The sequence below is a fragment of the Xiphophorus maculatus genome, chromosome 15 (assembly GCF_002775205.1).
Source record: "Xiphophorus maculatus strain JP 163 A chromosome 15, X_maculatus-5.0-male, whole genome shotgun sequence".
Classification (NCBI taxonomy): domain Eukaryota; kingdom Metazoa; phylum Chordata; class Actinopteri; order Cyprinodontiformes; family Poeciliidae; genus Xiphophorus; species Xiphophorus maculatus.
Window position 1 is genome coordinate 8,011,103 of NC_036457.1, and position 23,076 is coordinate 8,034,178.

At 37.0% G+C, this 23,076-nt stretch overlaps 1 protein-coding gene across 1 annotated transcript in view; it reads right to left on the reverse strand.

The window, feature by feature from the left end:
• LOC102220601 (ezrin-like) overlaps positions 1-23,076 on the reverse strand; it is a 34,554-nt gene that overhangs the window by 9,186 nt on the left and 2,292 nt on the right. Inside the window, exons 3-8 of the mRNA XM_005803123.3 lie at positions 14,424-14,507; positions 7,074-7,169; positions 5,423-5,697; positions 5,089-5,172; positions 4,847-4,993; positions 60-156 (exon numbers count right to left, since the gene is read on the reverse strand). Of these exons, the coding sequence (XP_005803180.2) occupies positions 60-156; positions 4,847-4,993; positions 5,089-5,172; positions 5,423-5,697; positions 7,074-7,169; positions 14,424-14,507 (783 nt within the window). The remainder of the gene's footprint in view (positions 1-59; positions 157-4,846; positions 4,994-5,088; positions 5,173-5,422; positions 5,698-7,073; positions 7,170-14,423; positions 14,508-23,076) is intronic.

A 23,076-nucleotide genomic window follows, 5' to 3' on the forward strand; every position in this document is an offset into this window, starting at 1 on the left:
AAACGGATTCTAATGTTGAAAAATTAAAGTAGAAATGATGCCCATGACATTTTACTCACTGGAGATTTTTTGTCTATAGGCTTGATGATGAACTTCTTGTCATTGAAGGAAATGTTTCTGATCTCACTCCAAGGAAAGCCAATCTTTGGCGTCAATCTGAAGAAGAAATCAAATAAATTATTGCAAATAAATACATAAATTAAAAAAATGAACCTTTTGGATGTAGTCATAAATTATTATTTCATTTTATTTTTTTAATAGCATGTCAGAAAAGTCAGATGATATGGTTGTCCCATTTATAACAATGTCCACCTTCTTGAAGTTTAAGCAGTTATTTTGGCTTATCACCATTACAGAGAAGTCGGTGAAAAACAATACGGTAAAATTTCTGGAATATGATCCTCTCTGTTTACATTCGGTGCAAAATTTGAGATGAGGAAATAGAATAGGAGGGTGCGCACAATCAGTCAAGTTGGGACAAACGTTTATTGTATCATTTATCATTTTGAAACAAAAGATAAAATAAAATCAACAGAATTGTTGGAATTTTTCATATGAGCATCAATAAACAACAATAAATTGATAATGTGCCTTAACAGATCAAACTTCTTTATGTGACCGTGTCCTATAGAAGAATATTTCACAGTTGTGTTTGTGGAGCAGTGACATGCAGCCATAGCCATTCAGTTGCTTAGAAAGAAAGACTGGAAAGAAGTAGTAAGTACTTTATAGTTACTTTTATGACTATCATATCACCAAATTCCTACAGTCACGAACCAGAAATTAAATGTTTCTGTCCTGATTATTAGATGGTTAAGATTTCAGATTGCTTAAAATCTTCTGAAAAACATTTCTGCTAAACCGCTATTTACCTCTGGGCCTCTTAGTACTAATTGAGCATGGTTTAAAAACTCACAGTCTAGATGAGTACAGTTGTTGAACATTGGCATGTTAAGTTGTTGTACCCCAAGAACAATAAATGGGACACACTGTTATCAGAAGGAACTATCGGTCATCTATATGCATAAAAACTAACAATCCTTCTAGTTACTTCCCTAAAATCAAATCAGTCCACAGCTACAAACCGCTTTCGGTCTAATCTCCCGGATCAGGGGATAAATCTGGGGTGTGGTGGCTCACTGTGCTGTTGTCCCAGACAAAACTGAGCCGCTGCCCGTCTCGCTCCATACAATGCAGAGCGGCGCTGTCAACAGGGCCGAGGCGATAGTGCTGTAATCTGTTAAAGCAGCAGCTGAGCATGCAGCCAAACTTGCTGCCATGAAACTCCCTGAACTGGAATTTCACTCCATCGCTGACCCTGACACATGCTTGTGGAATTGAGAAAACAATGTGCTGTTATCTGCTGAATATTTCCCATCGGAGCCGTGTGGTTTATTAGATGTGCTCTATCAATCGGAGTGTGCTCTAGAGAACTGGCATTTGTAAAAAGAGATTTTGTTAATCTATACCTCTGTATCAATCAGTAACAATCTTTAGATATATGGGTGTTAGAATGCAAATATGACCAATTTTAAGAATAATAAAATGCAGTTTAAGCAGAGGTGCTCGGTTAAAACAAGCATGGCAAACTTCAGTGTTTATTGCCGGAATATAATTTCGCACTGTGAAAATAAATGTAGAGTTAAACTTTTACCAGGAATCGCTATGGTTGAAAGAAAGTTTTCTCCAGCAGTTTAACCTTTTACAGGAGCAGGATGGCTTCTGTCACTTTGAGTGCAGAAACAAGGACAAAATCAGATTAAAATGGTAATAATCTACCTGAGAAATATTCCTGGCAATAGGGTAAGACTTACTGGATGTAACCTGAACTTAAAGGCAGGGCTTTTATCTATACAAACAGTAAGCATTTTTTATTTGGTGAAGTTTTGTTTCAGTCATCTCCAGTTTGTTCTTCTTTACAGATCAAAGTTTCTGTTACATTTAATCAATTTCAGTGTTTTTGTTTGCAAACATTTGAAGCCAGCAAGCCATGCCGAGTACCAGTGTGTTACAGATTTTATTTAAAATACAATCTTTAAATTGCAGACTCTTTGTACAGTTGGAAGATTTACAGATGTTATGTTCCAAGATGAAAGTAAACAATTATTCAGTTGTTATTAATATACTGATTAATGTTACTTAATGCCACTTGACAAAATGCAATTTCTGTTACTGGCTTTCAGAATTGTTGACGAAATTATGCGTTCATGATGTTTTTATGATATAGAGCACTTTTAACTGCCTTGTTGCTGAAATGTGCTGTACAAATAAACTTTGATTGATTGACTGATTAATGTTTTTCACTCCTGCTGCTTGGAGTCAGGAACATATCTCAGCTAAACAGCCAGGTTTTAGACAAGATGAGAAAAAGTAGTTATAAAAAGGTAACAAGTACAGGGGGAAAAAAGTGCTAAAATATGCCTATAGAGTAACACAGTAGTGCCCCTCCTCCACTTGTTGCTGTGCACTGCCAGTCACTCATACATTTTTGCGTTACCACTGGAATAATAATTTCTCATTTAAAATAAAATTTAATTATACTTTATACTTGTTACAAATTTCTCAAAGGACAACAAACTAATAAAAAGGTTCTGTTAAAAAAAATAAGGGTCAAGGGTCGTCATACCCTGAGAGTGTAATGTCTCCTTCAAAATAAAAAATAAAATATGGTACTTAAAGCCATTTGTTTTGTTCTGTATATTTTTTTTAAACAAAATATCTTCAAAGAATGTTTAAGATCTTATCTTAGGATTCGTCTAACTTTCCCATCCTGAAAGATGCTAAGATTTACAAATCATGAGAAATGTTTCAAAATAACCACAAGTAATGTGATATATTAATCTCTGCAGGTTTTAATTTATAGAGCAGAAGATTTTTTTTATGTACTTCAGGAGCATAAGGAGTTAAACCTTTTGCTCCAGGCTATACCTCAGTGAAGCCTTGGCTGCACTGTTGCATTGTGGGTCGGTCGCCCTCATTGGGAAAGACTGTGCTACAGTTCAGCCTCACATTCTTAAGTGCCGCAAAGCTTGAAAAACCAGTCAGTGTTGGCATGGTTACAGCAGAGGGCAGCGCAGAGGAGAGGCCTTTCTTTGCTCATCAGGACAAGACGTTCAGAAACACACACACACACACACACACACACAAGGTCCTGTTCCTGAATGCTTTACAATCACAGTCATAATAAATTACAAACTGGATCTTCCTAAATACTCACTCAGTAATTTAAAAAGACAAAGAATTAAGCAGTGAAGCCTCAATTAAAGTTCTTAGTATGAAGCAGGTGGGTGGCTTAACCTTAACATTACCAAAATGTGCTGCGCTTGTTTCTTCCACCAGCAGCAGGCTGGCCTGGAAGCTACCAGAGGAGCCACTTTAACACAAGGTGGACTCTAATCTACAGCAGAGCTGGCAGCATTTCCAGTATAAGGTCAGTGACTGAAAGGCAAGTCACCTGGGACAAAGAGCTACTTTAACACGGTGCACTTCACTCCACTAATCCCACAGAGGACAGGATCTGTCTGAATTTAATTCACCAAATACACAGGGTGATAATCCCCCACACTGTACTGCTCTGTAAATAAGGTGCACATAAAAATCTGATCTCTGTGGGATGTGAGCAGCAATCTACACATGTAGGCCCCAGAAACCCTTCAAAGATGAAAGGAATATTTTCATTTCTTACTCTCGAACAGGAAAAGTAAGTGTTGACTGCTGGCAGATGTGAACCTGGTTCAGCAAGTTTATCTTAGTGTTTTAAGTGGGAAGAGCTCGGCCTGAGTCAGGCGAAAATCATGATAAATGCCTTTGTCGTGAAACATCTGCAGCTTAAATCTAATTGAAACTATGATTACGTGACTATTAAAGGCTCTAATAATCCACCACAATTAAATAATTGCACTACTGATAGTTGTGTATATGGATTAACACATTCTTTTATAGAGAATTAAAATAATAAATGTGAACACACCTAATAAAATCTAATTGACAGGAAACATGTTTATTCCTCTGAAAATTCAACATAAAGAACGACAATTCAACCTGAAACTGAAAGAGCCAACAACTTCTAGACTGATTATCACCACCAATAAAATATCTGTGCAATCCAGCCAGCAAAGGCCTAATCATGCAGCGATCACTTCAGACTTAACATCTTTAGTGTTTCAGATTCATTATTGTGTTAAGAAGGAGACTTTACCATCTATGTTTACCTGTTTTTTAATTCAGTATATGTGTGTTTAAGCAATTAACTGCTCCTCAGAACAAAAAAACTTTAATACTTTTAAATTTATTTTAAACATTTCTCCAATAGATTTAGAAAACAGTACTCAACTCCTAATACAAATGCACAAAAAGTTTTATAGCTGTTCCAAGCAAGAACAGATATGAAAAGTTGCTTAAAAGAAAGTTATTAGTGTGCTAAAGACAGTTTTGTATGACATTAAATCTGCTCCTCGTATTAAGATGTAATGGTCGCTGAGAGCAGAAACGGTATTAAACGTATGATAAATGGCAATAATTTATGTGTGTTATGTTGAATTGGCAAAAACTGTTTTTGTAAAGTTTTGACCTGCTAATAAGAAGAGACCAGAAATCAACTATTAAAATTAATTAATTAAAACCAGAAATATATCATAAAAGTCTATTAAGAATTTAAAGAATAACAGACAAACAACCATTTGACATTACAGTCCTAATTCAACAGGACTAAAAGAGATTCCAGTCAACATACATCTGGCCAAGAAGTTTAGCTTTGTACAACCAAACTGTAGGTCAGAATATAAAGAAACACCAAAAGTATTTTTACTTTTGGAATAAGTAATCTTATAAATAACAAAATGCTTACTTGTCGTCCTTCTCATAAATGTTGAGACCCAGTGCGTCCACTCCCAGCCTCAGCTCTGTTCCCTTCTTATTCTTAATGTCAAAGTAGTTGACTCCGTACATTTCCAGGTCCTGAGAAATCTTTAGGTACTCCAACATGGCGTCCTCCCTGCAAGACGATCAGGAAACGATCGGCCAATCAGCCACTGCACTTCTCACAGCAGAGTTTAAAATTATCAACACAAACTGAGTTTAATAACTCACCTCAACATCCCAGAGTGCTCCTCGTGCCACACCTGGATTCGTTCCTCCCACTGTTCTTTGGATAACTTGTGCTGCTCCATGACTCTAAACACACATAATTAAAACACTTATTTACATCTCAGCAGCAATCACTAAGAAAATCCAGTGATTTGCTGTGCTGCATAACCAAAACTAATGTTACACAACTGGATTGTAAAAAACATTTTTTGGTAATTACCCCGCTAATAGTATTTCTTCTTCTTTGTAAAATTACCAGTTAAAGTGGAGTGCAAAAATAATAATAAGAACATGCCAATTATTCAAATCTAGAAGAAAACAACGTCGCACATCTTACCTCTGAGGCAGCATGCGTTCATTGACCAGATATCCAGGCCGGTGGACTTCTTTGTCGTAGTCACCAAACTTGGCCTGGACTGCGTAGGAGGCCAGCAGGACTGCGGTCTCTGGTGGACAGTAGATCTCGTCGCCAAGGATGCCCTCTTTTACTTGCAGGAAGAAGAGCTTCTGGGTGACTTCCTGAATCAGTTCCTCAGAAACGTCCTCAGGGAAGAACTTGGCCCGAAACTTAAACTGTAGTGGGTTGTCCTTCTTCACATCTTGAGATGACACCTGTAGGGGATTGAAAAGCTCAGTTAGCCGTAAAAAGCTAGAAGTGAGCCTGCTTGCAGTCTGTGGAAAGACACTGATCTGGTCAGACGAGACCAAAATATAACTTTCTGACCTTCTTGTAAACCATTACGTGCATAAACACATCATGATGACACATAGTGGTGGGAATGATTTCAATTATCAATCGCAGAAGAATATCCGATAGAGTCTGCAGTAAAGAAACCTAAAATCTACTAGAGAGCTGTTCAGACACTTGTTGCTCTTCCACAAGACATTTCATTACCTGTAGAAGCTGGAAATCAACTGAATCATTGTAGTATCGTGTACTTAATTCATCAATTAAGGAGTCTAGCTTCCCTTTCATTAGAAGTCAACTTTCACAACTGCCAGCTCAGTGAACATTTTCACAATGTCCTCCTTCCTCTAAATACAAAACAGGAACCAAGCACTCTTGATTGATGGCTTAAAACCAGGAATGTTCCAGTTTGAACTTTTTATTGTGCTGATTAGCTGCAGCGCCCAGTTAGCACCCTGGGAACAGCTTCCTGCTGCTGACTGATGCAAACAACCCATTCTCTTTTTCTATGCGTCTCTCCGTGACCCTTGTTTTTGATAGTAAAATGCTGAGAGGCAACTTCTAAGCTTAGCAAACAGAGGTTAGCATGTGATGCAGAGGACATTAACCTCAAACTGACTAATGCAAACTTATTGACCAACTTTTTGCAGTTGTGTGGCACATTACTGAATTACATAACAGCCAGGCTCGCAATGGAGTTTTTAAGCACATATTAACCATCTGCATATGGGTTCTTATTTCTAAAAAAAAATCAGTGGAATTACCCATTAAGAGATTTTCCGTAAAGTAAACCATTAGTTGGTCTATTTAGCTTCAAAATAGACAAATTATATCCAGAACATCTGGAGTCCTGCGTCTTTGCAGACATTACTTCATCTGCAGCCCAATTTACTTTAGTTAGGTTAGATTATCCATATCTCAGAGAAAGAAAGTGCCTGGTGTAGTCCAGGTAACAAATGTTTACAAAAGAGAAAGATAAAGAAATGGTGGCTTACATAAAGTTCAAATAATTTACCTCCAGCTGATAACATGCAGTCAGGAAGCGACTGAAAATAAGCTGCCATGCACTACATATGTAAAATACACACATAGCAGCGTGGTAGCTACTGATTTACTAAAACGCAGACATCAGGTCACTGAAATCACTTTTCAGTTCACAGGGTTGCAAAAACTAAAGTAGCTATTTATCTGGAAATGTCACTTTATACCCAAGATCCTTCCATTTCTATTCTAGTATTCATTATAACCCGAATATCATGAAAAATCATCTATTTTTCTTTTTTGTTAAATATGTGCTTACCTTTTTGTCCAGTTTTAGCCAGTTGGGGTAACCTTTGGTGTCGACATACTGCAGTCCGAAAAACCACACCTCACGTACACCGATGGTTTTTAACACCTAAATAAAAATAAAACAGCAAAATGTTTATAGGTTGTGGCTTCCATATAAACTACTGTACTACTTTTCATTGCAATTTTTTCCCCTTCATATTTTTAAATCAATAATTAATGATTATTTGACCAAATAATGAAATGCACAAATATAAATGAAAAATGTTCCTCAAAATAAAAAAGATTGATGGTCATATTTAAATATCGAAGAGGAAATGGTAAGTTGCTACTGGTCAGGCAGATTTAAAAACATGAAAAAGCTAAAAAAAAAAAAAAAAACAATAATAATAATAAAATAAAAACCTCCTCAAAGCAAACTACTTATCTTTTTAATTAAAAAAACATTTCTTTTTAAATCTGGGAAAATTTGAGAGGGACATCAGTGTATTTTATCATGCAGTGTTGACAGGACTCGATACTAAAAACACACAACCCATGCTTTAGGAAAGCAATATGTGGCGACATAACTTTTACAGCAGGAAGAGATTGTACCTACAGATACAGTTGTTTTTGTAACAGTTTTTCCACGACAAAATATATCTTCCTCTAAAGCAATAAGTTAATAAACCGCATTAAAATTTTTCAGCATGTTATCTCAATTCAACTCAAATTTACAAAAGGCACCAAGCTAATTTGTTGGTTTTATTAAATTACAAGGCCTAAGTGCCAAGAACTGGGTAAAGAAGTGAACCATTACTAAAAAACAGACCATAAACATGTTTATTTTTGATAAACCTTACTCCTAATTTTAAGTTTTGTGATCTATATTTTGCGCGAGAGGACAGACACTCATATTTTACCCTTATTGGCAAAGCAGCAGCTCTCTAAATGAAGGGTTTTCTGTTCACAAGCTTTTCTGTTATTAAGCTTCAACAAAGCAGTTTTATTGTCCAACCAATGGGAGGGAGTGATGCTGTAAAACCAGGATGTGTTGCATGACTGGTGTTGTGTACTCCAACTTCAGGAACACAGTGTTAGACATTCAACCATGAAGGGATGGTATGATAACTATCAATTTAACAATACAACTCAAGTCCCAGGAACAGGAAGAGGAGGAGTTTTACTCTTCTGACCTCTTGTTAAGCAGTGAGAAAAAATCAGGGAGGCAGCACGCAACCCAAAACCCCCTTTCTTCACTGGTGAAGGAAGGCTGCCCATCGTTCAGGAGCTTTGGATCCAAAATGAAAGACTATTGCATTAATCAGTCAAAGGAGTAAACCTTGATACTGGTTTTGTTTGGAACGCTGCAAAAGGAACCTTGAAGCTACAAGTTCTCCAAGATTGCTGTCAAAAACTAACGCTGACTGCCACCCCACTGAAGGAGAAGAAAGGCAGCCGATGTTCAGTCGAGAGCAGAGAAACACAGCTTCACCGAGTTGCTGCCTACGCAAACCAGCGGTAGGAAAATGCCCCAAACAAACCCCTGAACAAACGCTGTGGTCCGATCCTGGACCGGAGTTGAGCCGACCACGTTCTGAGTCAATGCTGCAGCTAACTGATTACCAATTCAGACTTGGTGAATAAAGCATTTAACTGTGCACAACGAAAAATTAACGCACATTTACCCTTTGTTTTTTTTTTTAAACATGAGTTTATTGTTAATATACCCTTGTATATTTGAGAGAAGTTATTTGTATTTCATTCCATACACCTGTGTAGTGTCCTGCTGTTCAGGTAACACCTGTGCTAGACTAGTGCCATCATCTATTATTATAAAATCTAGGTCAAATCAGGCATTATTTATAAATAATAACAGACTACACCACTTGGCAATTTTCTCAATTGAGTACTTTTGATCGAAATTACTAGTTTTATTAATAATGAACAATTATTTATACCCAAATTTACACAACCTACTAGTATGACAATAGGCAAGAACACAAACAGCTGGTCTGCATCTTCAGATAGAAACTGTTCAACGACAATTTTTATTAGTATCCATCAATGCAGAAAAGTCAAACCGCATTGGAAAAACAGGAATACTTAAAGATAGGCAGTTTTACTGTTTTATTTTCCCCTTACAATAAGTTTTTTAATTCTGGGAAAAGACAGTTATAGGTTTGGAATAATCACTTCTTACACGAGAGGAGTTACAATTTTCCACTGGCTACTGAGAGAAACCAGAGTCTGTCTTTATGGGTTGCACAGAAGTTTTCCTACACCAGAGAGGGACTTTTTTTTTTTTTACATTTTTGCTTCTATGCATCTGTTATTAAGTCAGTCGACCCTTTGCCAGGCCCTTTCTGAACACATTTATTCCAAAAATCTCCACCCAGTCAGCAGGTGAGGTGGTAAGATGTCTGGCTGAAGTTTAAGTGAACATGTTGGCAAGGCTGCATACGCCAAGGATAAGCTCCAAGAACGATAAAAATAAACTCAAAAACTCCCACACAGTCTGTGGTTTGCACAAAATACAGAATCAGACTGGGATGTGGGACTAAATACACAAATGGCTCAAGTTCAGGCAGCACCTAATGGATTGTACTTAATGCAACATCAGGAAGACGCCTGAAACAAGAGATTCTCCCAAAACAAGCAGGCCTTTCATGGTTGTTTTTGCTTCAGGCCTGACTGAGTGAGATGGAGATACAGTTTGCGGCCACACAGACACACATAATCTGTTTTTTGAGTTACAATAAATTATTAAGCTCTTTTATAGCTTAAACAAGTTTCACCTAACGAAGAAATAAACCCATTTTAAATCCAAATTGCATTTGTTCTGTAAGAGGAAGGTGTTCTGGCAAGTTCTCATGACTTTTGAGGGTTCAGACCCCCAGTTTCGTAATTACTGAAACATTACTGAAAGAAATCTTCATAAAAGCATAAGTTAAGGGCTTATGCTTTTATATAGGTTTAAATAGACAGGTTTGAAATTTAAACCTGGTTAAATAGCACATTTTTAACAGGGATTGCAGAATTTTATATAAATCTTCCTCAGTTAGGCAACACGTTATTAGTGCACTAGAAGAATAAACATGTTTAATATATAAACGGAGATATGAACCTTAGTTCAAGATATTTATATAACAAAATGTAAACAGATTTGTAAGTAAAAAAAATCCACCTCTTTCCACCAGCAGATCTTTAATGAAAATAAACTAAATATAGAGATTATTACAATCATCCAAGCTTGCTTTTACTAGCCAAGAAGAAGAATTTTGATCTAATATTCTTCTTAGCTACTAGCTAAGAAGCTAGAAAGCGCTTTCTTCTTCTTAGCTAGCTAGCTTTCTAGCACCAGATGCTAGCTTCTTAACCTGCCGTCTAGCACTTTGTGATAGCTTCCTAGCTAGCTAGCTGACATGTGCACAATAAAAATGAGAATCAGAAATCTCTTTGTGATCAGTAATTTGGTCAGTACGAAAAATACATTTAAATACAATGAAAATTACATAATAAAAACAGACACTGAAACCATTGTGGTCAGTTTAAAGATGTGGATCCTTCTCAGCTACTGAGTCACCAGCTACCTCAGACTCATTTTAGGCAAAAGAGTGAAAGTTGACACACCACAATGGCAGAAAGCTGGAGTATATAGATTCATCTACCAGCCATCACATAAGGACTGAGACCAACTCCTCTTGGTTTATGAGATTTAGGCCAAGCAGAGAAAGAAGGGAATGTTGCTGGACTGAAACGGCAGAACTCTGCATCCTCTGAACTGAATAACCTAAAGTCCACTGACTGAAGGGAAGGGTGGAGTTCACAGACAGAGTCAGGCTGTTGAACAGCGACAAAAAGCACAAAGATGAAAGAGTACTCTTTTGAGGTGAGGAAAAGTCTCTTTTTATGATAGTGAAAAAAGGTGAGTTTACTAACATGAAGAATAAGTAAAATTAAGAACATGCTAAGATCAGAGCTGTTACCTGCTTTATTTAGAACAACTTTGCAGCAAACTTTGAATGTAGCTCAGACATAGCAGTTGGGTGTCGGGTAGAATTTGTTTGGCATTTTGCATCAGGCACCTATAAACCAAACTGGATTTGTTTCATCAATCGAACCTTCCAAAGCTCCTAGGCAGACTTTTATCTAGACGTAAATTTTGGTTTGTCACCTATCAAACAACATCTTATGAACAGTTTCTCTTTTTGTTTTGCGATTTTGTTATAAGATGGTATTTAGTCGAGATAAAAATCTACACCACACGTTTCTGGTGACTTGACAACAGACATCAGTTGATCAGAACTCAGTACGTCAATTTATAATCTTTTTTTGTTTCTCCACTCCTTTTTTCTCCGTGTTTCACCAAATCCCTCCTTCGGCTGTGTTTACTAATTTTGGCATGACTGCATAAAAACATCTAAGCATTATTTAATAACAGTGTGCGGATTTAAGAAAAATCTGGCCACAAATGAAACAGTTTGTGAAGAGAATCAGTACAGATTAAAATAAAATGTCAAAATCGAATCAATTCAAAATGGGTTTTTCCTCTAATGTCAGCTAATCAGTGCGATTCTTTTGTCTTTTGTGACGTTGATGTCATAAACTCAAATACAAAGTGGAACCAAGAGTGCTTTTTAAAAAGTTTTATAAAATCTGACAGTGTTGTGCCGTTATTGGCATATTTGTTTGCAGTGGAGAAATACTGCTGTGGAGGGTCTTTAAACATACCTGACAAACGCATCAATTAAGCTGAAATTGATGTTGCTCGGCAGATAATAAAAGAAGCATCTACACAAAGTCACGTGGAAGTGAAACTGCAGCAGGGTGTGTAGGGGAGTGGCAGATGTTTCTCTTTAAGACCTGAAAGACGGGGACTAAAGGTGTGATCAGTGCTGACCACAGGGGCCACACCAGACTGAGACTGAGCTCACTGCTTTTACTCAGCGTTCCGACAGAACCTGTCCGATGCTACAGCAACATGACCCAATGGAGGTTCAAACCATTCCAGGCCCGTGTTCAAAGTGGCAAATTGATCTTTGCATTGCTGTGCTGTGGAACAGCACAGCAATCTCAAAGGGTGGGTGGAAAAACTCACCAGCAGCTATAATTAGACTAATAGCTTGTTTGTCTTTAAAAAAAACAAAACAGACTATAACCTTGTTGGTTTTATAAACAACTGAGATGATGGGAGAATCCCCTGACTGGCAGCCACGGTTGCTAGACATGCTATTGAAAAACAGGTTTTACAGGAAGTGGTTAAAACAATGCTTTTCCTGCTCTAGTCCTGTCATGAAGCCACAGTGGAGTTCGTACTAATCATTCGTCATCTAATTTTGGATTCAAAGGACGGAGTTTTACAATAGAAGCGCTCCAAGAAAGGAAAATACAAACTATTGTCTAGGAAGTTACCATTACTGAACTCAGTCCCAACTGACCACAGAACAGTGAAAATCTTAATTTTAAAAGGTGACTGTGGCCTCAGGGAAAAATAACTCCAGTTAAAATGATAAATAAAGCTGTCAGCTAACAGAAAAAGAAAAAAACTTGTCTTTACCAAACACACTTTGTTTTCTAATAACACAGGTTTCATTCGCAACTTTAAGCTAAACTGAACTGAGGGACAAAAGTCCTTAAATGGGCTGTGTACACAGCCGAAATTTAACAAAAATTATCAGAGAGCTATTCTAAAGTTCATTAACTTTTTTTATTTGTGTTAATCAGTTTTACCATTTAAATCTTCCCCAACTTTGGTCTTTTCTTAAGAGTTTATCCAGGAACAAAAAAGCAGCTAGATGTTACAAGATGGTTCACAGACACTTAAACAGCTGAAATTTCAATTATATTTTCTATATCCTTAGAAACTGGTGACATAACTCACTTTGTTTTCAATAGAGTTGAATCGGTAGCCATAGAATAATTCTGTTAACTCAATCAAACTTGGACATGTAGATGTTATTAATTTCGTGCTGTGTTTCACAGCAAATGGGAAAATTGTTAAAGTACAACTCAAAACCACTTTTTTCTCACTCTCTGTATCAGCACACATACGCGCAGACTCGTTGCCATAGCAACTGACAGCACCACAACAAACAAACAAAAAAACACTCATATTTCCCACACAAAGAGCAGAACATTCACTCTGTTGCAGTAAAATGGTTTTAGGCTTAATGTTTATTTTGCGATTATTAATACGTGATTGCTGTGGTACGAGGAGAAAACTATAAATATATTGCTGCACTTGACTTTACTGTATTTCTAGCTCGCTGTTACTGTCTCTTACTCTGCAGTTGTGGAGTCACAATGTCTGGGATCATGAGCGCCCCCTGCCATGAGGCAAGAAAACTGCCTGCCTCACCTCGAATCTATTCTCTGCCGTTTATGATCGCTCCTCAGTACATGAAACATGTTACACACACAGTTGGTGACCAAAAAAAAAAAAAACACTGTACATTATATACATAAGCTAAATTATGGAAAATCAGCTCATACATTAAATGTTTTTTAGCCATTTTATTGGCGACGTACAGACAGGAGGAACATGCTCTCATAGAATGGCAGCCAGTGCAGTTAGCGAGAGGTTGATCAATGGAAGGTGAAGCTCAGCTCGCTGCTGCCTCACCAGCTTCGCTTCTGAGCATTTGAATGGGAAAATGCGAAAATCCAGCAATTTTGAAGAAAAAAATAACCTGAATTGGTTAAGCTAAATAAAAAATAGGTACTTTATAGTACAAACCACAGGGTGAAAAGAGCTTTATATATTAATTTATCATTATATATTACTTTTCCATGAAGGCTCTGCCTCACCTGCCTCCCCTGACTGCACGTCACTGGTGTAGTTGGTGAGGAAAGCTTAATATAGCTGTGTGTGTAATGTGTTAAACAATAAATACTCAGAGAGCACAATGCACATGCAAAGATTTTCCATGGAGGTTTGCCTGCTGAGCCTATCAGTTACAGGGTTTTCATTCATTCCACTTAAATAGGTAAATGATTGAAATTTGACTTTTTTAAGCCAACTTCCTGAAAAGGCAGAAATGTAAATCTATATTTAATTGTTTAAAAGTGACAATAGACTATTTAATGTAACAAGCTTTTCCTTTGTACATGTTTAGAAGTCACCATAACCCCTAATAACCGGAAAAGATCAATAGAGATTTATCTTTAGTACATAAAACTTAAAATAAGTGGATTGAAGTTCAAAATACTGACATCAACCATCTCATTTGTCTTTTCAGATGACATTTCTCTGAATGCATTTGATCTGATTACCACTTTCTATTAACAGGTTTCAGTCTGAAAGTCGTCACCTCATTTGAAAGTCTATTCTGTTCCAGCTAGGACAAAGGTTAAACAGGAAAAAAAAGGACATTCACTGTACCTGGTCAAACAGCTGCTTGCCCGTAGTGCTAGGCTGGATGGCGAACTCCAGCTCAGCGTCCATGGTGGTGACGCGTACATTGACCTGTAGAGGAACAAAAAGGCAGCAGTTTAAAAGCTGACACAGAGAAACAGAGCAGTTTTCACAAGATTTAACATGCAGCACTTTTTTTTCTTCTTATAGATTTTTTTTTGTTTTGCTTTTTTGCTACATTTTAGAAAATTAAACAAAAGATAACATTAGAGAAATATAATACGAGAGCCTGCTTTCAAATGTTGATTTCATTTATTAAGAAAAAAGTTGGCCAAATCAACCTCGCCCTGTGTCAGATAGTAATTTCTTCTTAAACCTAAACTTGCTAAGTCACCAAAAATAGAATGAAAGCAAGCAGCATGTATACTTGAGCTTAAAGCAGCGGGGTGTTGTTTTTATAAAAAATGTATATATGTTTTTACCTATTTATGATTTATATACCTAACATTTTAATTGGAGTTATTTTACCATCATTATGTTGCAACAGCTAATAAAAGACACAATGTGTGAAAAAAGATAAGAGCTCCTTTGCCTCTACCCTATGCTGTCATCTGAAAAAATACATTGCTCCATCAGGAAGAAAAAAAAACAATGAGAGCCAGGAGGAGGGTTTTGGCGCTGTCAATCAGCCTCCTGTTTGCACCACTCACATCCTTCCCTAAATGCTCAGGCTAGATAGCATTGCCTATGACAGCAGATAAAAAGTTTTTCTGGAATGGCAAGTTGTTTCTCCGCCATTAGCATATTTAGTAGCACATACAGAAGCTTGATTAACAGCGCTAAGACATTCCTTCTTGCCACGGTTGGTTGTTTTTGACCAGGAGCAGTGAATCTCTTCAGGCTGCAATGGCAGCACTGGGAGGAAGTAGAGGAGATTGATGTTTTTATAGATTATCTGTCTCATACCATCACGGCATGGTGACAGTTTTAACAAACCTGTAAAAAAACATTTTTGTAAAAGTTACCTAGTGTGGCTTTAAGGTCAATGGCTGGTTATTCCTTTGGTTAGAATGGTTTTCTCCTTGCAATTGTTTCCTTGGTATCATTTCACTGACTTTAACTCAAGAAAGTGAGGTTTTACGTAACCTAGATGTTGTTCTGGGTTCAGTTTGACTTTCTGGATTAGTCATTGGTGCACTCTAGGAGTAATTTTTTTATAGGCCAGACTCTCGCTGTAATTTGGTTGGGTCCCAAAAACGTATTAAGTTCTTTGAAATAATTTCAAAATTCAAAAATGTCAGTGACGGTTTTTTACTCATCTGTCCTAGAATTTCTTAGTTTAGGGCATGGTGTGTTGCCATTTCAGATAATTTTCCCAACTTTTGCTGCCAGAAAGGTTTTGTTTAAGTGTCTTAATTTAACAGTTGGGTAATAATCAGACAAGGGTGTGGTTAGAGAAACAACTCAGCTTTCCAGGAAACAATTCATACATAATTTAACACGGAAATAAATATTTTTACATAGGGTTAAGTTGGTTTGGATAATTTCCTTCCTTCAATAAACTAAATCATATTTTAAAATTGCATTTTGTATTTCCTCCAGAAATCTTTGCATGACATTTGTTTGATCAAATTTGAAACATTAAAACGTGACTTTAAAGAAAAAAATAAAATAAAATCAGACAAACTCCTTTAAGCGTAAACTCTTTTTCACAGTACTGCAAGGTGAAGCATGCCAAACTACTACAGGACAGAGCTTAGGTGTATGTGTGTGTATTTGCGTATGTTTGGTAAGGGGGTGTATTTGCAGAGTAAACAGCAGGGGCTCTGCTCTTTCAGAAACACACTATCTGATTGAACTGAACTGTGCAGCAAAATCTGAGGTATTCAAATATCCAGAAAATGAATTCAAGTAAATAAGACATGTTTTCATTAAAAACAAAAAGTCACATGCTGCAATAAAGCAAACCATGATATTAGAGTGCTGGTTAAACTACAGTCACATTTGCAGAATTAAGGCACATCTTCCAGATCTCTGGTTAATGACTGATCACAGCGATCTGCACAAACGGGACAGCCATCTACCTGAGCCATGCATGATGCACAGCAAGACAGTTCTCTTGTCACAACAATCCACCCCAGTGATTAATCCACAGTTTCAAAATATATATGCAAACAGAACGATTGCCATGACAAACGGAATAATAGAAAATGACGTCAACTGTGTATCATAATAGGGAGAAACAATATTCAGCACTGTAGGTTTAGTTCGTAATCATCAAACGTCATGAGAATTTAGACAAAGGCCATAAAACAACCCACAAATATTTACAATGGCCGCTTTGAGGCAAAGCGCACACTGAATGACTTTTCCTGTGGATATAATGTCAAAAGTCCCTGGTATTTGCGGAGGTTATGAAAGAGACGGACCCTGCGAGTATCGACTGGGCTTATGAAAATGACACCAAGAGGTTAGTGGACACAGAGCTGAGAGGGAGAAAGCCAGCTAACAGAAGTCTCCTGTGACATCTTTCATCTCCAGTCCATTGTGACCGAGCCTCTACGACGCCCACGGGAAGAGGGTTGCCCCTGTCTGGTGACTCAGTGCAACTCTGATTCCCATGAATCTACAAAGGCTTAGTGATGGTAAATCCTGCAGAAGCAGCAAATCCAATCACAACATTGGATAGAAAGCACCCGCTCCTACGCCGGTCAAGGATATGATAAAGACGAAGCAGTCTAGACAGTGGCTATTCAAGAAGCCCTTTATCTCATAACATGCGTCAGCTGCTTTTGAAACCATAAAAATCGGAAACTTTGAAAAGCAAGACACTTTATCCCACAGCCTAAATTAAATTACAGTTTGCAGCTACAAATGTTTTTGAAGTTCTGTACCCCAACAAAACATGTGTGCACAATTTGAAATTTAAGAGTCGGCAGGCTAATTAAGAGACCAGTTTCAAGGCAAAGCTAAAATGTAAAGAAAGGAGGGAGGAAGGACTACATTTTACAGCAAAACAAAGCTTTCCTTTCAGCTGTGCTGCCCCGGCAGCCCAACTCACTGGAGCCAGATTACCAAATATACCCACCCAAACTGAATCTGCTTTACCGAGTGTTTTCCTTTTATTAAAATGATGATCTAGACATTGGACAGTTTGGGAAAGGTTTCTTCCATTTGCAAGAAGTTACAAGCAAAGCACCTAGAAAAAACACACAAAGCAGAATAAATGCATGTGTGGCACAGACAAGCCAAAAGAAACCACTGACTGAGTGACACGTGATCTGAACCAGAGATCTCCAACGGCAACGCACAATAAACTGTGACCATTCACAGCGGGGAAAAAGAAAAAAAAACATGACACATTTCCTAAAAATATACCTGGCAGGGGCCCACAGTTCCACTATCCAGCTTTAGTCAGACGAACGTATGCGGGGTTCCATATTAGTCATTACAGTAATAACTGGCTTCATCTTTTCAGCTAGAAAAGCACTCAAATATAAGCTGCCATGACAACAAAGTGTATTCAAGTTTGGTAACCAGGAAAACAAACATGTCTATTATCAACTTTAACATTAAGAGTAATTTCAAACCAATTATTTCCTAAGAAAGGGGACATGACAGTGAGAAACATTTATAGATGTTATCAGTCTAAATAGAAAAGTTTACTGCAGGCTGTTTGCCAAACCTCAGATTACGGAGGACAAGAGTGGCTTTTATCCCGACTGTGGACTAGATCTTTACCCTGAGTTGTACTATGGGAGTTTGGTTGTCCAGTCCGCATGTTTTGTGAAACTCTAGGCGACTTGTACTCATATCCATTTTGAGGCATTTTGAGGCGAGGGCTGCAGAGGTATGAAGCAATGGGTATGCATTTAAGAAGTGCATAACCAAAGACTTTTAGACAAAGTCGAGCTTATTCAGGTTGGACTCAGAGTTTCCTCTCGTCTCCCATCATGTAGTAATATCATTTTTATAGTTTGAATCTGAAATGTTTTCCATCCTGTCATGAAAAACTGAAGGTATAGTAATGGGTGCCTAGTCTCAGAATCTCCATGTCTCATCTTTGTTTATGTAAATGATGTAGTTCTGTTGAAATCTTCAGGGGGAAAAAAAAACCTTCAGCATGCACTGGTGTGGTTTATGGTGAATAGAAGGATTATCTGCAATGTGTGTGTCGACTGTGTGACTGCTATGGTTTTATCTGCTGCCTCCTATTAAAGGTTTTTGGAAATTTTGATTAAATTCCTCAACTTAATCGATTATGTGATGTTTAAGTTGGAATTGCAAAGAGCGAAGATTTAAAACATCTTTGCCAGAGATAAGCTGCGACTGTGATGGTTGGTTAAATGGATTTGTTTTCTGTTAACCGGAGATAAACCAATGAAGTACCCTTGGAAATGAATCTAAGCTTCATATATAAAATCCAACAAAAATATTTTTATTTTGTAATACTCTGAAAAAAATAAAAGACCACTTAAAATGATCAGTTTCTCTGATTTTACTTATTATAGGTATTTGTTTGAGTAAAACTCAACATTGTTCTTTTATTCTATGAACTACTGACAACATGTCTGAAATTCCAAGCAAAAATTTTGTATTTATTTGCAGAAAATAAGAAATGGTCAAAATAACAAAAAGGATGCTGTGCTTTCAGACCTCAAATAATGCAAAGACGACAAGTTCATATTCATTTACAAACAACAATACTAAGGTTTTAACTCAGGAAGAGTTCGGGGATCAATATTTGGTGGAATAACCATGAGGTTTTCATTGGGGTTCAGTGCAGTGGGCTCTTAATTTTTTCCAGAGCTGTATATCTGGAAATGATGACGTTCTGAGTCGGCTGGCCACCAATGCATAAGTTACATGACGTGAATAATGTTCTCATCATTTCCTAAACCTAAGAGATACACATTCTTCAGCAAAAATAAATCAGGTGCAATGTACACTCCTATCTAGGCTATAAAAGTTTACAAGCTGCTTTGGTCCTGCATCATAGGTTTCACTTTTAGTTTTGGTTCTGTTTGTTTTGAATTGACGAGCTAAAAAACAAAACTCAAAAGAAATGTGCAGTATTTTGAATTAAATTACATAAGAACTTAGAAAAAATATGTTTTAAGACTCTTAAGATTTTTATTTTTCTAATTTGGTATTCAACATTTTAGGTTCGGAAATGAAGCATTTTCATTTTAATGTAACAAGCAGGCGGGTTCCATTAATGGACTCTTAGATTGCCATTGTGTGGTAATTGGTACCAATAGAGCTTTTGATATGCTGGTGATGAAATGATAAATATATTTATCATTTAGCATCACAAAAAATTTTGATGTCAAATCAAATGTTGGTCAGCATTAATTCCCACCAATGTAACTCAAACTATTAAAGACACTGGATCAGTCGCTCTCTTTTTACCATTTTACTTTTCACTTGAAATTCATTCAGAAGTCTGCTTAGCCCAAAACGTTATTTTCCAAGCAATTTCATGTATGCTTGTAAAGAAGGGACCTGCCTTCAGCTGCAACAAAAGTTTTAATATTGATTCAGAGAACTTCCACTTGTGATTTGTCATTTTTTAAAGTGAAATCAATAGACTGCTGAACTGTTATATCCAGTTAATGTTTAACTTATTAAACAAAATATATATTTTCCAGCTGCAGTAAATGTTAGGGCACATCAAGAATCCCTAATATTTTTCAGGTGTTTGCTTTGAAACTTTGTGGATGAGGCGGATTCCTTTCCTGCAGGTTAGGCAACAGGCACCAGTCAAGTTAAAGAAATGAGGTGGTCATCACATCTGTGGTTACAAATATGGGCTGAGCTGCATTCCTGTGTCAGGTCTGTTCAATATTTAACCCTAACAATAGCTTACATGTTTAACAAGTATCCAGAACAGTGGGAACCGCCATTGTGATTGAGATGAACCCATCTACAAGAGATATGGACCAGCCTCAGGAGTATTTAAAATACAGTCCTCTTAGTTTCTGAAGCATGGATCACACCCACAGGGAGCTCCACATGAGATCAAGTAATAAAATGTTTGAAAATTGGTAAATCCCAATAATAGAACTGGTCATTACTATGGAAACACCCATCATCAATGATCACCTGCGATGGTAGGCACTCCTTGTTTGGTTTGTGTCCTCAAAGAGACAGGATTCTGGGAGAGCCAAGGAGCGCTATCGTTTACTTCTCACAATGTGTCATTGAAATAAGTGACACATGAGTCACAGAGCCGTCGATATGGGAGCGTTACACACACACACACACACACACACCCACACACACACACACCCACGCCCCCACGCACACTGGTCCTTAAATATGGTTCAAGCTCCTATAATAAAAAAAACATCTCTCCTTTCCAACCACTTAATGCTGTTTGATTTTTTCCCAAGTTGTATAAATCACAGCCACTTTATGTGTTTCTATGCAAGTTAGGATCAAATTCAAGGCAACTTTATTCTCTTATCCTTTGATCTTAGCGGAGAAAAGCAGCTCAGGTGACACATAATTTACTGTCATCACTCCTAGTTACATTTTCATCCCTATAGCTAAATGTATGAAAATATTTTCAAAGTGGTTATGGTCAGGCGTGACCTTTGATTTTGATGATTTCTGTGAGGCTTTGCTGCTATGCTATTAAAGAGAATGCCAAATGACCATTTGAGAATTCAAACCCACAGGGTCATTTCACATAACTCATCCTATGTGGAAAATAAACGCCCCAGCAGACATGTTCTGATTTGTTTACCATAAAATATAAAAATGTTGGGGGTTCTGTGATACTTTTCTATAGATTTTCAGATAATAAAATGCCAGTAGATTCCATGAAGTTTAAAATTGCATCTTAAATGTTCTAATAGAGTTCTGTATTTCTGCACAAAAAGACAAATGAAGCCGTTTTCAGAGATGTTTGAGATTAATTCCCTTCATATTACATCTCCTAAAAGTCCACTCTATAAAACTCTGGATGGATTTATAATAGTTTAAGGCATAATAGTAGACCGTTCGCCCAGGTTCTTACTCTTCCTGTTGGCTGTTTGTTGTCTGATCTCTTTGAAAAGGGGCCACTGGTGATACAGAACCTTCAATTTCAACTTTTCAAATGTAAAATGTTTAAAATATGAAAGGAAATTGACTGATGACCAGCTAAGACCAATGGCAAGATTATGGGAAACTCAAAAATCCAATTATTTTTCCAGTCAGTGAACATATTAAGCACTAACAGATAACTGCAACTGTCTTCAGTACAGAAGTTGTTATTGAAGGAAAAAAACTCAAAGTTAGCAATTTTCATTAAAAATTAAGATGGGAAAAGAAAAAAAAATAGAGATCTGCCATTTATTCAGGTGACACTTTCTAATCAGGATGTAAAGATTTAGCAGAAAACCTGAACGAATTACAGTAACTTTGCTACACTTTGAAAATGTTGACTGTCTTTTGGAAATCTTAAAGAGTTTTGCTAAGGGTCTTAATTATCTAGGAAATACAGACAGAGATTCAGACAGAGATTCAGCAATCCTGAGCTTTTTTCCCCTCTTCATATTTTTGATTAAATGCTGGCTCGACTCACACTTCTCAAGTCTGTTAATCTAATTTCACACTTTTCACAGATGTGAAAACACAGTTTCTTACTTGAATCTCACCAGAAGCAGAAGTGAGACTCAGCAGCTGCGAGATGAATTTTTAAAGTATAAAGCTTTATACTTTAAAAAGCTAAAGTATAAAGCTTTATACTTTAAAAATATATTCGTCAATTCTCCTGTTGCAAAGATTGGGTGAATCATAGGGGAAGGACACATTGTCAGCATCTTCTTCTGAGCTCTTCACGTTGCCATGGAAAGTCAACTGTACAGTCTAATATTGTGGTCCAAAAAGGCTGCTTTGTGGCAACTGCTTGTTGATGCTTTCACATGGCAATGATGTAATTTCCACAGAAACGCTCATGACAACCCAGAGACCTTTTTAAACAAACCAGCAACACACGTTATGAGTCCAACAGTTGCTTTGGTCATCGTCATTACAACACAGGTTTGTACACTAAAACAAACTGTAGATAATAGTGATTTTCTTTAATCCTTCCCATTTGTTCCTCTTTTGCATAAATTACTTATTAAACTCCACTTTACAACATTAAGTCCAAGCAGAGTTATTTGACTGGAGGGAAAAAGTAGACGTGCTTTAGTCCTGTTCATAACGGACAATCTCCATCACTTTTTCCTGCCTACAATAAGATGCACATGTGCGCCTCGTCGGAAATTTCCAAGTAGTGAGCTGAAAGAGGGGTGTGTATGACTGTACACCGTGCAAAGACTGGGGTGGGGCAAAGTGAGTCAGGAGAATGTGAAGAGAAAAAACCTGTTCGAATATATAGTTCAGCTTCTTCTTCTTCAACTGGCGGACAACTCCCAAAATCCAGACAGTTCAACTTTCAATACACTTTTTTTGTTTAAAATACAAGAAATAGGATTCAACTGGTAATAATCTGACAACTTATTAACCTACACTTTAACCACATCTCATATATATATATTTTTTTCTTTATCTTTTTTGTTTCAAACTCCATTTTATACTGTTATGCGACATCTATTTAGTGAAGTTGATCATCTTTAATTAAACTCCCACACTATGTCTGTGATGACTTGTGTTATTTAAATATTTTTAGTGACATATTTTAGTA